At 43.3% G+C, this 14706-nt stretch overlaps 1 protein-coding gene across 8 annotated transcripts in view; it reads left to right on the forward strand.

The window, feature by feature from the left end:
• Positions 1-14706, forward strand: part of SPIRE1 (spire type actin nucleation factor 1) — a 183543-nt gene that overhangs the window by 131282 nt on the left and 37555 nt on the right. For 5 of the 8 annotated variants that reach the window (XR_003759843.2, XM_029066004.1, XM_029066008.1 and 2 more), the window contains exons 7-9: positions 6060-6146; positions 7536-7665; positions 11370-11411. Coding sequence is in view for 7 of the 8 variants with exons in the window: in XM_029066004.1 (XP_028921837.1) it covers positions 6060-6146; positions 7536-7665; positions 11370-11411 (259 nt within the window). In the remaining variant the exon portion in view is untranslated. The remainder of the gene's footprint in view (positions 1-6059; positions 6147-7535; positions 7666-11369; positions 11412-14706) is intronic. The other 3 variants (XM_029066006.1, XM_029066007.1, XM_029066010.1) reach the window with 1 other exon arrangement.

Genomic DNA, 14706 nt, shown 5'->3' on the forward strand with positions numbered 1-14706 from the left:
TCATGCAGCAGACATGTTCTCTGCCCACAGGGAGCTTATAGTCGAAAGGAAGAGACGTTAAATTATGGAGATGTACAAAAATGCTACGGGACTGAGGGTGGGGTCAATAAGAGTACAGATCCCAGTGCAAGAGCCATGTAGAGCTTAGAACAGTGTCTGACACATAGTAAGCACTTAAATACCATTATTATTATTATCATTATTATTGTTATTATTAAGAGGGAGTAGGGGCTGAGTCAGGAAAGGCCTCTTAGAGGAAATACGATTTTTATTAAGGCTTTATGCAACTCAAAGAGAGTTTTGACCGTTCAGCAAATTTTCCCTAGCGCAGAAAATAGAAGTATTGTAGATGAGTTATGTCACTCCATTTGGTTCAGTATTTCTTTTAAATTCTGGAGTTCAGCCAATGAGATATTGTACTTGGTTTAAAACAAAAAAACAAAACACAAGATATCCCCTGTTAACTGTGGTTCTAGTTACTGTATTGTATGTGGTTTGTGAAGAGTTTTGAGATTTTCACAGTGAAAGGTGTTTATACAAATGTTCAATTTGTGATTGTTAAAAATATCTGCTTGCCATTCTTGGTCAGTTGCTTTAGTTATAAATGATACATTTGTTTGAACTTGAAGGCGGTGGGTGGTAAGTGAAGGGAAATAGCCAGAGTATTTTTATTCTACTCTCGATGTATTTGTAGTTTCTCCTCTTAGGTTGGCTTCCCCTCCACTGCAGTGTTTGCGAGTGGGTGGCTCATTTTCATGATCTCTGTCATATGAGAGAGCATTTTTCAAGTTTTTGTTTAAGGATTTTAAAAGTTTATATTATATTTGATGAATGAGTGAAAACATTTAATTAATGACTAGATACTTTTGAAGGTTTTTTTTGAAGCCTCTATTCTACCTTGTTCCAATGTAACCCAGATATTTTCTGCCCTTCCACACATAAGTTCCTGTTACGGATTGCTCCAGGAATTATTCTGTGTGGTGATGTATTTTATTTCTGTACTGTGGTGATGTATTTTATTATGCAAATTTATTTTTATAATGCTTTTTCTTTGAGTTTACCTTAGTTTTAACTGTTCAGAGTGTGAAATTCTTCATGATGACAATTCAGAGGACTTAGAGCTCTATTTAATAGATAAAGGGAAAGAAGGAAGTCAGGAGTATATAATATTACAGAATTGATTTAGGTTATTTGACTGAAAAGAGTTGTCGAGAGGAACAACCAGTGAAAATGAATGCTAGCCCTTCTGCCGAAATAAAAATGGGGAATACAGAAACCCCTTATCAGCGGCTTTAAAGCACTCTCTCAACTTGCCCCCTCCTACCTCATCTCACTACTCTCCTCCTACAACCCAGACCGCACACTTCTCTCCTGTATTGCCATCCTTCTCACTCTACTTTGATCTCGTCTCTCTTGCCGCCAACCTCTCGCCCACGTCCTGCCTCTGGCCTGGAACATCCTCTTCATATCCAACAGACGATCGATCCCCCCTCCTTCAAAGCTTTATTGAAGGCACGACTCCTCCAAGAAGCCTTTCCTGACTGAGCCCTCCTTTCCTCTTCTCCCACTCCCTTCTGTGTTGCCTTGGCCTCATCCCTTTAATGCATCTCCCCTCCCAGCCCCACAGCACTTAGGTACTTATCTGTAACTTCGTTTATATTAATGTCTGCCTGCCCCTCTAGACTGTAAGCTCACTGTGAGCAGGGAGTATGTCTCTTATATTGTACTCTCCCAAGTGCTTAGTATAGTGCTCTGCACACAATAAGCACTCAATAAATATGATTGAATGACTGACGTAAGCACACTGGACTCAAACTAGCCTCACCTCAGATTTTGCCTTTAAAGAAGATGTAAAGTCTGCTTGTGCCAACTGGGATGATCTATCTCAAAGGACCATTAAGAGAAAAGCATTTTTAAAAACCTTGCAGTAAAATCTCGACTTGCTAAAGGGATAGATGCAGTAATATATATCATCACAACTGAAAAAAAGTATAAAAATCAGAACGGTCAGCCAGTCATTTTAAGGATCAGTTATCGTCCTAAAACAAAGAAATTTGGAAAATTTAGCCACATAACCACTCTTTCCTTCAAAAATACCAACAGAAAGAGCATGGGTTAGGGAGACAGAAGACCAAGGTTCTAGTGTAACCTTGGGCAAATCACTTAACTTCTCTGTGCCTCAGTTTCCTCATCTGTAAAATGAGGATTCAATTCCTATTCTCCCTCCTACTGAGAATGTGACCCCCATGTTGGACAGGATCTGACTGCATCTGACCTGATTAACTCGGATCTACTCAACACTTAGAACACAAAGCAAGCACTTAACAAACGCAGTTATTTGTAATCTCTTTTCCAGTCCTTTCCCGGTGTCCTCTCTGTGCATTTCTCCTTCTTGGTCGTACATATGGCTCTCTGTTGCTGTCTCTGCCATCGCCTCTCTCTATATACCCTCAGTCCTGCCATAATGCATGTTTGCAGTGTGGTTTGGGCTAGAGATTAGTGAATGTCTATTTGACAGTGTGCGTCTGTTTGACTGGAGCTCTCTGCAGTGTCCAAAAAAAAGATTATGCATGTATGTACAGAGCCTACTCTGCAAAGTTTACATAATGTCTGGTTTTGCAACAGGGCAACCGCCAGGTTCAATCCATCAGTGGTATTTATTGAGCTCATACTGTGTCCAGAACCGTGTACTGAGCACTTGAGAGAGGCCATACAACAGACATGTTGTATGTAGACATGTTCCCTGCCTTACAAGAAGATTACAGTCTAGAGGAGTTCACAGAACTGTGTGTGTGTTTGGAAGGGTCTGGGTGTCATGTCCTAAGCTGAGGTCTCTGTCTCTCAGTGTGTGTTTGTGTGTAAGTTTGAAGGAAGGCTCTCAGTACTCCAGGTTCCCTATACAGCCCAGCTAGACTGTAAGCTCATTGTGGGGAGGGGATATGGCTGTTTCCTGTTGTATTATACTCCCCCAAGCGCTTAGTATAGTTCTGTGTTCACAGTAAGGCTCAATAAATATGATTGAATGAAGTTATGCCTGGTACCCTTTGGATCAGTCCCTTTTCGGCATCTGTTATTCACCCCACCCTCAACCCCACAGCATTTATGTTTATATCTGTAAGTTATATTAAAGTCTGTCACCCCCTCTAGACAGTAAGCTCACTGTGGGCAAGGATCGGGTCTAACAACTGTTGTATTGTCCTCTTCCAAGCACTTAGTACAGTGCTCTGCACCTAGTAAGTACTCAATAAGTACGGTTGACGGATTAATCGGTCTAGCTCCGGTTCTGGCTGGAGAGTAAGACCTCAAACCCCCCACGGTTGGCATTAATTCCTCCCCACCTCCCAACCTTATGGCACTTATGTACCTATCTGTAATTGATTTATTTATATTAATGTCTGTCTCCCCGTCAAGACCGTAAGCTCGCGGTGGCCAGGGAATGTGTCTGTTTTATTGTGCTTCGGCACTCTCTGAGCGCTTAGTACAGTGCTCTGCACACAGTAAGCGCTCAATAAATATGATCGTCTGAGGGAATGCCACAGTGACTGACTGGCTAGAAGGTCAGGAGATGCGGGGCCAGCTCTCACCTCTCTCTGAATGAACAGAACAGCAGAGCTGAGGATATGCGTGAGAACGGAGCTGGTGCTGAAATGAAATCAGTCATATTTATTGAGCACTTACTGTGTGCAGAACACTCTATTAAGCACTTGGAAGAGTAAAACAGAATATAACAGACACACTCCCTGCACACAACGAGCTTACAGGCTAGAGGAATGTTTCCCCACCCAGGAGACTGAGCCACTTGGGTTTTTCTATGGCCATCTTCACATACTCAGCACTACAGTAATCACAGTAATAATAATAATGATAATAATAATGTTGGTGTTTGTTAAGCGCTTACTCTGTGCCAAGTACTATTCTAAGCGCTGGGGTGGATACAAGGTAGTTAGGTTGTCCCACGTGGGGCTCACTGTCTTCATCCCCATTTTATAGATGAGGGAATGAGGCACAGAGAAGTTAAGTGAATTGCCCAAGGTCGCGCAGCTGACAAGTGGCAGAGCCGGGGCTAGAACCCACGACCTCCGACTCCCAAGCCTGTGCTCTTTCCGCTAAGCCACTCTGCTTCTCGTAAACCAGTGCGTTGCCTATACTGGGAACATAGTATCCAGAATTGGCAACAGTATCGGAAATCAACGCAACCAGGGACATACTGGCAACTCTAGTACTAATATTATTTATTAAATGCTAACTGTGTGCCAAGCACTGTGTCAAGTATTGGGAGAAACTACCCAGGTGGCAATTAGACATGGCCTAAGTCTAAGACGGTGACACATCAAGAGAAGCAGTGTGGCTTAGTGGATAGAGTCAGGAGGATCTGGGTTCTAATCCTGGCTCTGCCACTTGTCTGCTGTGTGACCTTGGGCGAGCCACTTCACTTCTGTGTGCCTCAATTACCTCATCTGTAAAATGGGGAATAAGACTGTGAACCCCGCGGGAGACGTGGGCTGCGTCCCACCTGATTAATTTGAATCTACCTCAGCACTTAGTACAGGGCCTGGCACATAGTAAGTGCCGAACAAATACCATTTAAAAGAAAATGTGTGGAGGGAATGTGTCAACCAACTCTCTTACATTGTACTCTCCCAAGTGCTTAGTACAGTGCTTTGCACACAGTGCTTTGCTCCATAAATATGATTGATAATGTTACTGCAAAAACATTAACTAAAAAAGTGGTTTCACAGTAGTCCAGATTAGAGATGACTAGAATTTTGAATGAGAAATTTCTTACGGAGATGGAAAGGGAGCATCCATATAAAGGTTATTTTGCAAAAAAAGTGGATACACGACCTTAAGGAATAGAAGATTGTGAGCAAAGATGACTGTTGTTTCTTGCTTTAGGAGGAAGGTGGAAACGTTGTTTCAGCATTTGGAAATTAGCTTTGTTATTCAGGATTCCTTGATTGAATTGAGTCGCCATGGAAACATTCACATTTAGCTTTAGAGGAGAGGAGGAAAACCAGTGGACTTTGCGGTAGTGTATGTCAAGCCACAGCGATACCCACTATATGCTAAAACGCAGCAAATTTGGACTGTGTTTTCCCAGGCTGATGAGGAATTTGAAAAATGAGGGTCCTTCTTGTTAAAAAGCATGGCTCTCTAAAATTAAAAACCGTAGCTTTGGTTAGTCTATTAAACCTTTTCATTTACAAGTTCTGATTCTCCCCAAGGTACCAAATAACTTCTCTCACATCCTCATGAACCTTTTTTTTAATGGTGTTTGTTAAGCGCTTACTATATGTCGGGCACTGTACTAAGTGTTGGTAGATACAAGCTAATCAGGTTGGAGACGGTCCATGTCCTATATGGGCTCACGGTTTTAATCCTCATTTTACAGATGAGGTAACTGAGGTATAGAGAACTTAACTTAATAATAATGTTGGTATTTGTTAAGCGCTTACTATGTGCAGAGCACTGTTCTAAGCGCTGGGGTAGACACAGGGGAATCAGTTTGTCCCACGTGGGGCTCACAGTCTTAATCCCCATTTTACAGATGACTTGCCCAAGGTGACGTGATAGACAAGTGGCAAAACTGGGATTAGAACCCAGATACTGCTCTTTCCCCTTCTTTATTTCAAATGAGGTGTGTTTTCTTGTTTCAAGCAGTGGCGGGCAAGTTCAGGTGTCTGAATGTATTATTACTTTATCCCAAATACTTGATTCTAGGAATTTTACGGACTCAAAAAATCAAAAATGCCATGGCACAATTTCTATTGTTTTATTTGGTTTTCTAAGGGTGGTTACCGATTTTTCTCCCCTTTAAACAGCTTTCTCCCCTGACCACTCAATTGAAACAGAAGCTTAATTCAAAGCACTATTTGTTGTAAATGGACCTTCTGCAGTCAGATTTAATCCAGATCGAATCTCTAAGCAAGATTTACAGTGTTCAGAATGCTTACTCATTACTACTGCCTTCAGAATAACTTTAAAGCTAGACCAGTAGTTTATGAATTGCAACAAAGCACATCTCAAATTAAATTTTAATTTAGTGTCTCTCTTTTCAGGTCAATGGCGATATTCCTCCTCGGTTAAAAAAGAGTGCTCATGAAATCATCCTGGACTTCATCCGATCACGGCCCCCCTTGAATCCGGTATGTAATCCAGCAGGAAGTGTGTCTGTTTACTGTTGTATTGTACGCTCCCCGGCACTTAGTACTCTGCACACATTAAGCGCTCAATAAAAACGATTGAATGAATGAATGAATGGCTTCCGCCACACCACAAAAGGCATTTCTTTCTCCTCCCAATTCGTACACATTGGAAATTGTGTTCAGATATCTCTCAGGGTAGTCTGAAATTAATCAGAAATATTTTTGTGTTTTGTAAATGTGTAAACATTCCTAGGGCAAATAAGCAGCATTTAGGTAAAGCAGACTTTTCACAATTACTGACCCTTTTATAAGTAGCTTTTAATCTCAGCGTTTATAATCTCAGAAGCAGCATGGCCTCGTAGAAAGAGCAGAGACCTGCAAATCAGAAGACCTGGGTTGTAATTCTAGCTCTTCCATTTACCCACTGTGTGACCTTGGGCAAGTCACTTCACTTCATTGTGCCTCAGTTACCTCATCTGTGAAATGGGGATTAAAACTGTGAGCCCCTTGTGGGACAGAAACTGTGTCCAGTCTGATCATTCTGTATCTACCCCAGCGCTTAGTTCCGTGCCTTGCAGATAGTAAGTGCTTAACAAATACCATTAAAAAAAGTGTTGCTTAGAAAACGCTATTTCATGTAATATTTCCCCTTTGGTGCTTTAGGGTCTTTCTGGATTTCTAGCAATGAAATGTAATCTTGCTTTCCAGTAATCTGCAATCCAGTAATCTCATTTTCTTTTCTACCACTCCCTTCTGCATCGCTCTGCACTTACGCACGTATCTGTAATTTATTTGTATTAATGTCCATCTGCCCCTTTAAACTGTGAGCTTGTTGTGGACAGGGGATGCATCCATTGTGTTGTACTTTCCCAAGCACTTAGTACAGTCCTCTGCTCACAGTAAGCCCTCGATGAATCTGATTGATCTGCGAATGGACCTATATGAAGTTACAATCAATCATATTTATTGAGCGCTTACTATGTGCAGAGCACTGTACTAAGTTCTTGGGAGAGTACAGTATAACTGAGTTGGTAGACATGCTCGCTACTAGAGAATTGCATTACTTCATACTTCTCATATAACAACAATAATAATAATAATAGTATTTGATAAGCACTTACTGGGTGCCAAGCACTGTACTTAGTGCTGGTGGATACAGGCAAATTAGATTGGACACAGTCCCTGTCCCCCGTGGGGCTCACAGTCTCCATCCCCATTTTACAGATGAGGGAATTGAGGCCCGGAGAATTCAAGTGACTTGCCCAAGGTCACACGGCAGGTGAGTGGCAGAGCCAGGATTAGAACCCGTGACCCATGACTCCCAGGCCCCTGCTCTATCCACTACACCGTGCTGCTTCTCATCGATGCTGTTGCTTTTTCTTCCCCAAGGCTTCAGCCAGGAAGCTGAAACCGACCCCACCTAGACCAAGGAGTCTTCATGAAAGAATCCTAGAGGAAATCAAATCGGAACGAAAACTTCGCCCTGTGTCCCCAGAGGAGATCAGGAGAAGCAGGCTGGGTAAGTCCGTGACTAGTTGCGTCTTCAGTCCATTGGCCCATATGCCCAAGTGGCTTACGCTGCCCCCAATCCAGGAAGAGGTGATTAATCAGGCCACTGTCTCACGTTAGTCCTGGAGGGGGTGCTGACTAAATAATTTGCTAAGCACGTGCTTGAGAAGAAGCAGGGTGTAGTGGATAGAGCACGGGCCTGGGAGTCAGGAGGTCATGGATTCTAATCCCAGCTCCACCACTTGTCTGCTGTGTGACCTTGGGCAAATCACTCCGCTTCTCCGGGCCTCACTTACCTCATCTGTGAAAAGTGGGGATTAAGAGTGTGAGCCCAGGGTGGGACAGGGATTATGTCTTTTAATACTTTTTACTTTTAATAAGAATAATGATAATAATGATTGTGGTATTTGTTAAGCACTTACTCTGTGCCAGACACTGTACTAAGCTCTGGGGTGGAAGCAAGCAAATCAGTGTTTAGAACAGTACAGAGTAAAAGCTTAACCAGTGCTCTTATTATAATAATAATAATGTTGGTATTTGTGAAACGCTTACTATGTGCAGAGCACTGTTCTAAGCGCTGGGGTAGAAACAGGGTAATCAGGCTGTCCCACGTGAGGCTCACAGTCTTCATCCCCATTTTACAGATGAGGTCACTGAGGCCCAGAGAAGTGAAGTGACTTGCCCACAGTCACCCATCTGACAGGTGGCAGAGTTGGGATTCGAACCCATGACCTCTGACTCCGAAGCCCATGCTCTTTGCACCGAGCCAAGCTGCTTCTCATGTGACAAGCACTGTTCTAAGTACTGGGGAAGGTATAAGAAAATAAAGTCAGACACAGTCCCTGACCCACCCAAAGCTCACGGTCGAGGTAGGAAGGAAAACAGACGTTGAATCCTAATTTTAGCGGTCGGATAACTGAGGCCCAGGGAAGTGAAGTGACTTGGCCAGGGTCACCCAGCAGACACGTGGCGGAGCCGGAATTAGAACCCAGGTCCTATGACTCCCAGGTATGCCTCTTCACCAGGCCAACGCTGCTTCCCCTCAGCAGTGTCAGCAGACATTTGACAGCTCTGCCATTGCTCAGGGGAGGGGGAGAGTTGCGGGAGCTCCCGTATCCAGTTATCAGCTCATCTTCGTCCTCCCCGCTCCCTCCCACCCAGCACCCCGTTGAGCAGCGGCAGCCTCGTAGCGAGCAGGTTGTCACTCCACCCTTCTGGCCACCATCACCGCTAATCCTCTTTTAGATCTGAATCTCAGTAACAGTGGTCTATTTATGGGCATGCTACTCGGTCACTGTTACATTTTTTGGCAAAGGAAGAGAGGTGGATTTATACCAACTCCTTTGAGAATGGAAGTTTTTCATCTCTGCCCTATCATTCAATGCTTAACCATCTTTCTGAGGGTATAGGCTTTATTCTATTCTTTTGATTTCTTGCTTAAACTTCTCTGGTATCTGCTAAGCTTCAGAATATTTTCTAGAACTCTTAAGTCCTGCGTTAATTTGGTTTCCGTAGTTTATTTCACTTGACGGACGTGATTTAAGGAAGCCATTGAATCCATTCGTGTGACTGATCAAGTGGTAATTAATTTGTTTAGACTGTTGACTTCCATACGCTACTTTTGATTGTGCACCTTCGAACATCAATTGCTAGAAAAAGCCATAGCGAACATCGTACCATGTAAGAATCGCTTGGGCTACCGCAAAACTGACTAAGGCTTTGCATGCCTCCTAAATATCAGCAGTGCTTTTGAGAAGTAGTGTGGCCTAGTGGAAAGAGCATAGACCTGGAAATCAGAGCACCTGGGTTCTAATTCTGGCCCTGTCAGTTGCTTGCTGTGTGACCTTGGGCAGATTACTTAATTTCTCTGTGCCTCAGTTTCCTCAACTGCAAAATGGGGATTAAATGCCTGTTTCCCCTCCTGCTTAGAATCTGGGACAGGGATGGTGTCTGACCTAATTAATTTGTATCTACCCCAGTGTTTAGTACAATGCCTGGCACATAGTTAAGCATTTAAATACCATAAAAAGAAAAAAAAAAAAACCTTGTACCTGCCCCAACACTTAAAACAATGTTTGGCACATAGCAAGCCCTTAACAAACACAATTAAAAATAATACTTGTTTTATACATGCAGCGATCTAGGAAATTTCTTGTATGCTGTACAAGACCAAAGTGATGGCAGAGCAGTATACAAGCAGACTTTAAAAAATGAATTCCCCCATCCATTTTGAAAGATGTCACGTTGAGATAAACTTTCAAAGTTTAGGCGTTCAACTAATGCCCCGGGCAGTGAGGGAGAATTTCTAGCGGGTGGCTGGCTGTCAGTGACAGCAGTCAGGGGAAGAGTCAATCTACCACTTGCTTTGCCCCTGTTCCAAAACAATAGCTGGAGTGACAGTATGTTGGCCCTTTTCACTCATTCATTCAATCATATTTATTGAGCGCTTACTGTGTGCAAAGCCCTGTACTAAGCGCTTAAGAGTCCACAACGAGCTCCAGAGTGAGGACCGAAGCCATTGCTGTCTGGCCCTGATGATTGTAACTGGTAGCCAAAGTGCCTGGTTTGGGAAGTCCAAGGAACATGCTTGATCACGTTTTATGAGCCACAGTGGCCCACAGAGTTTCTGTTTAAAGATGCTTAAACTTGACCTTATGGGAAAGTGAAAACCGGCCCTTTGTTGTTTGGCATGAAAAAGAAACTTTAAGATGAGATACAGTTCCCTGGGTTTAAAATTAATTTCACTTCTTGGATGGGGATAAAACACAGGGATGGGAATGCTAAGGAGAAAAATCTTATTCTGTTGTCATCCTATTCAGTGTAACACGAAAGGGAAATAAATATTGGGGAAAATGCCAAGAGACAAGAAAGAATCATGAATGAACCTTTAGTCTCACTCATAAACATAAAATGTGTTTTCTTCAAACTTTTTAATAAGCAAATGGAGCAAATATCAGAATGTAACTTTTAATAATGTTGGTATTTTTCAAGCGCTTACTCTGTGCAGAGCACTATTCTAAGCGCTGGGGTAGATACAGGGTAATCAGGTTGTCCCACGTGAGGCTTACAGTTAATCCCCATTTTACAGATGAGGGAACCGAGGCCCAGAGAAGTGAAGTGACTTGCCCCCAGTCACACAGCTGACAAGTGGCGGAGCGGGATTAGAACTCATGACCTCTGACTCCTAAGCCCAAGCACTTTCCACTGAGCCATGCTGCTTCTCTCTCAACTTTTCTTGAATTTAGTTTCCCATCAAATAAGAACCGGATTTTTATCATTTAGATTGTTGCAAATAATCGAAGAATAAGCTTCCCAAAGGATTTCTTCTTTTGGTTCGCTGAAATGTATGTGCAGTGTGACTGTAAACTTACTTTTGTCCCTCATCTTTCACTGGTCTAAAAATGACAGTTCTTTATGGATGACCTTTACCCCAGATGTTTATATTTGTCATACCTTCATTTTTAAGTGTTTGAAAAACATGATGATTCTGTGGTCATATTTTGCCTCTCTGAAACTGTTGACACAATAGCGATACTATCATGACTTTATTTGCAATATCTTGTATTGTGTACAAATTTCAGATTTATGCTATTTTATCTCTACATTCTTATCTGAAATGTGACAATTTAGCTAACTATTAATTTTCCGTATTTTGTCCTCCCCGTGTTATCCTAATGGCTGAATTATTCTCTTTTTGTTGTTTTCTTTTTCCAGCAATGCGGCCACTTAGCTTGTCTCACAGTTTTGACTTGTCAGGTAAAAAAACTCAACACCTGACGTGGTTTTTGTGGTCACTGTGAAAATCATTTCATCCATTCTCTGTTTAAACATCACAATATTCAGGAAATGGAAGGGTTTCTTCTCAGTCATGGTCACTGAAACAAAGGATCCTCTCGTTTGGAAAAAAAATTTTATGTGTAGATGGTGTATGTGGGTAAACTATTATTTGAGAATAAAGTGGACATTGATCAGACCTCCACTGTACCATAGAATTCCACACTTTTCATCACTTTGAGAATTTGTATTAAAGGAGCAGTAAAGTAAATGAATAACAGAAGCTCTCAGGAATCAGGTGCTCAGTGTCATGCTTTGCACACAGTAAGCACTCAATAAATACCATTCTCTGATTGATTGAATCATTTGAAGCTTCCCCATTTTCTGAACACTTTGTTCCTGAGAAGGCAAAGCCCAATAAATGAGGCTACTGCTCTCTTGGCGGACGGTCTAAGATGACTGATGTCCCGGCACAGGGAAGCCAGCTAGCTAAGGATTAATCGTATTGTGAGAAGTGCTGATTTCCAGGGAAGCAAAGCAGCTACTAGAAGCTTCATCATAATAGGCAAAATCCTGGTCAATTTGACAGTCTCTTTTTTAATGAGAGCCAATCTCGATCTCCTTCAAAGTGCTTAATAATGATAATAATAATAATAATATGATGGTATTTAAGTGCTTCCTATGTGCCAAACACTGTTCTAAGGGCTGGGGTAGGTACAAAGTGATCAGGTTAGACGCAGTCCCTGTCCCATGTGGGGCTCCCACTCTTAATCCCTATTTTACACATGAGGTAACTGAAGCAAAGAGAAGTGAAGTGACTTGCCCAAGGTCTCACAGCAGACGTGGCAGAAATGGGATTAGAACCCAGGTCCTACTGGCCCCCAGGACCGTGCTATATCCATTATGCAACGTTGCTTTTCAAAGCCAGAGAATCTCAGAAAAATTGCTTTCAAATATATTCCAAAAGCTGATTGTATAAGAAGCAAAATAATTTTGGTCTAGAGAGCAAAGACTCACCTGGGGCCCAGCTGTCAGGCGAGGCAGACTGTGGGGCTGGTGAACCTGTGCCCAGCTCAGCTGTAATAATAATAATGATGATATTCGTTAAGCCTTACTACGTGCCAGGCACTGTACTGAGTGCTGGGATGGATACAAGTGAATCGGGTTGGACCCAGTCCTTGTCCCATGAGGGGCTCACGGCCTCAATGTCCATTTTACAGATGGGGTAAATGAAGCCCAGAGAAGTAAAGTGACTTACCTAAGGTAGCAGGGCAGATGAGAGGTGGAGCCGGCATTAGAACCCACGACCTTCTGGCTCCCGGGCCCGAGCTCTATCCACTACGCCATGTAGTGTTTGGGGGGGAAAATACCTGGGTTATTTTTATCATGTGCCATAGCTCGGCTGTGTGGATTCAGTAGAATTTTATTGAGTGCCTACTACGTGCAGAGCACTGTACTCAGCGCTTGGAATGTACAATTCGGCAACAGATAGAGACAGCCCCTGCCCATTGATGGGCGCTCAGTCTAATCGGGGGAGACGGACAAAAACAATAGCAATAAATAGTACACTTGGGGTTGAGGGAGGAGTGAGCTTGGCTTTGCTTACTTCAGCAATGCCCTCTAGCTTTCCCTCTCCCCGTGAGGGTCCTGGGGACAGCGGAGACCCCCTCCTTCCCCATACCCAGGAGATTTGAGAGTACCTCTCGGTTCCATATTTATAATAATAATGACATTTGTTAAGCGCTTACTATGTGCAAAGCACTATTCTAAGTGCTGGAGAGGATACAAGGTGATGAGCTTGTCCCATGTGGGGCTCACAGTCTTAACCCCCATTTTACAGATGAGGTAACTGAGGCACAGAAAAGTTAAGTGACTTGCCCAGAGTCACACAGCTGACTAGCGGCTGAGCTGGGATTTGAAGTCTGACTCCCAAGCCCATGCTCTTTCCACTGAGCCACGCTGTTTCTCAGTAAACTTACTATGTGCCAAACACTGTTCTAAGCACTGGGGGGGATACAAGGTAATCAGGTTGTTGGTATTTGTTATGTGCTTACTATGTGCAGAGCACTGTTCTAAGCGCTGAGGTAGATACAGGGTAATCAGGTGGTCCCACGTGAGGCTCACAGTCTTAATCCCCATTTTACAGATGAGGGAACTGAGACACAGAGAAGTTAAGTGACTTGCCGACAGTCACCCAGTTGACAAGTGGCAGAACCGGCCCACGTGGGGCTCACAGTCTTAATCCCCATTTTACAGATGAGGTAACTGAGGCATAGAGAAGCTAAGTGACTTGCCCAAAGTCATACAGCTGATAAATGAGGGAGCCGGGATTAGAACCCATGACCTCTGACTCCCAAGCCCGTGCTCTTCCCACTGAGCCACGCTGCTTCACCTAGTAGTTTCTTTTTAATAATAATGTTGGTATTTGTTAAGCGCTTACTATGTGCAGACCACTGTTCTAAGCACTGGGTAGATACAGGGTAATCAATCAGGTTGTCCCTTTGGCCTGAATCAGCAGCATGGCCTAGTGGTTGGCACGTGGGCCTGGGAGTCAGAAGGACCTGAGTTCTGATCCCGGCTCTCTCCTAGAGAAGCAGCGTGGCTCAGTGGAAAGAGCATGGGCTTTGGAGTCAGGGCTCATGAGTTCGAATCCCAGCTCTGCCACTTGTCGGCTGTGTGACTATGGGCAAGTCACTTAACTCCTCTGTGCCTCAGTTCCCTCATCTGTAAAATGGGGATTAAGACTGTGAGCCCCACGTGGGACAACCTGATTCCCCTGTGTCTACCCCAGCGCTTAGAACAGTGCTCAGCACATAGTAAGCGCTTAACAAATACCAACATTATTATTATTATTATTATTATTACTTGTCTGCTGTGTGATCTGTACAATGGGGGTTAAGACTCTGAGCCCCAAGTGGGACACGGACTTTGCCCAACCCAGTTTGCTTGTATCTACCCCAGTGGTTAGAACAGTGCCTAGCACAGAGTAATTAAATTAGACTGTAAGCCCGTCAATGGGCAGAGACTGTCTCTATCTGTTGCCGAATTGTACATTCCAAGCACTTAGTACAGTGCTCTGCACATAGCGCTCAATAAATACTATTGAATGATTGAACAGAGTAAGTGCTTAACAAATACCGTAGTTTTGATTATTATTAGGGTGCTTGCCTGCCGAATATCCCATCCGAGCTTTACTTGTTAGGGTTCTGTAATTTTATTTCAAAAGAAGAGAGCCTGCAGTAGTGAAACCAGGTTTGGGCCATCCTGTGCCTAATTG

The sequence above is a fragment of the Ornithorhynchus anatinus genome, chromosome 5 (assembly GCF_004115215.2).
Source record: "Ornithorhynchus anatinus isolate Pmale09 chromosome 5, mOrnAna1.pri.v4, whole genome shotgun sequence".
Taxonomy (NCBI): domain Eukaryota; kingdom Metazoa; phylum Chordata; class Mammalia; order Monotremata; family Ornithorhynchidae; genus Ornithorhynchus; species Ornithorhynchus anatinus.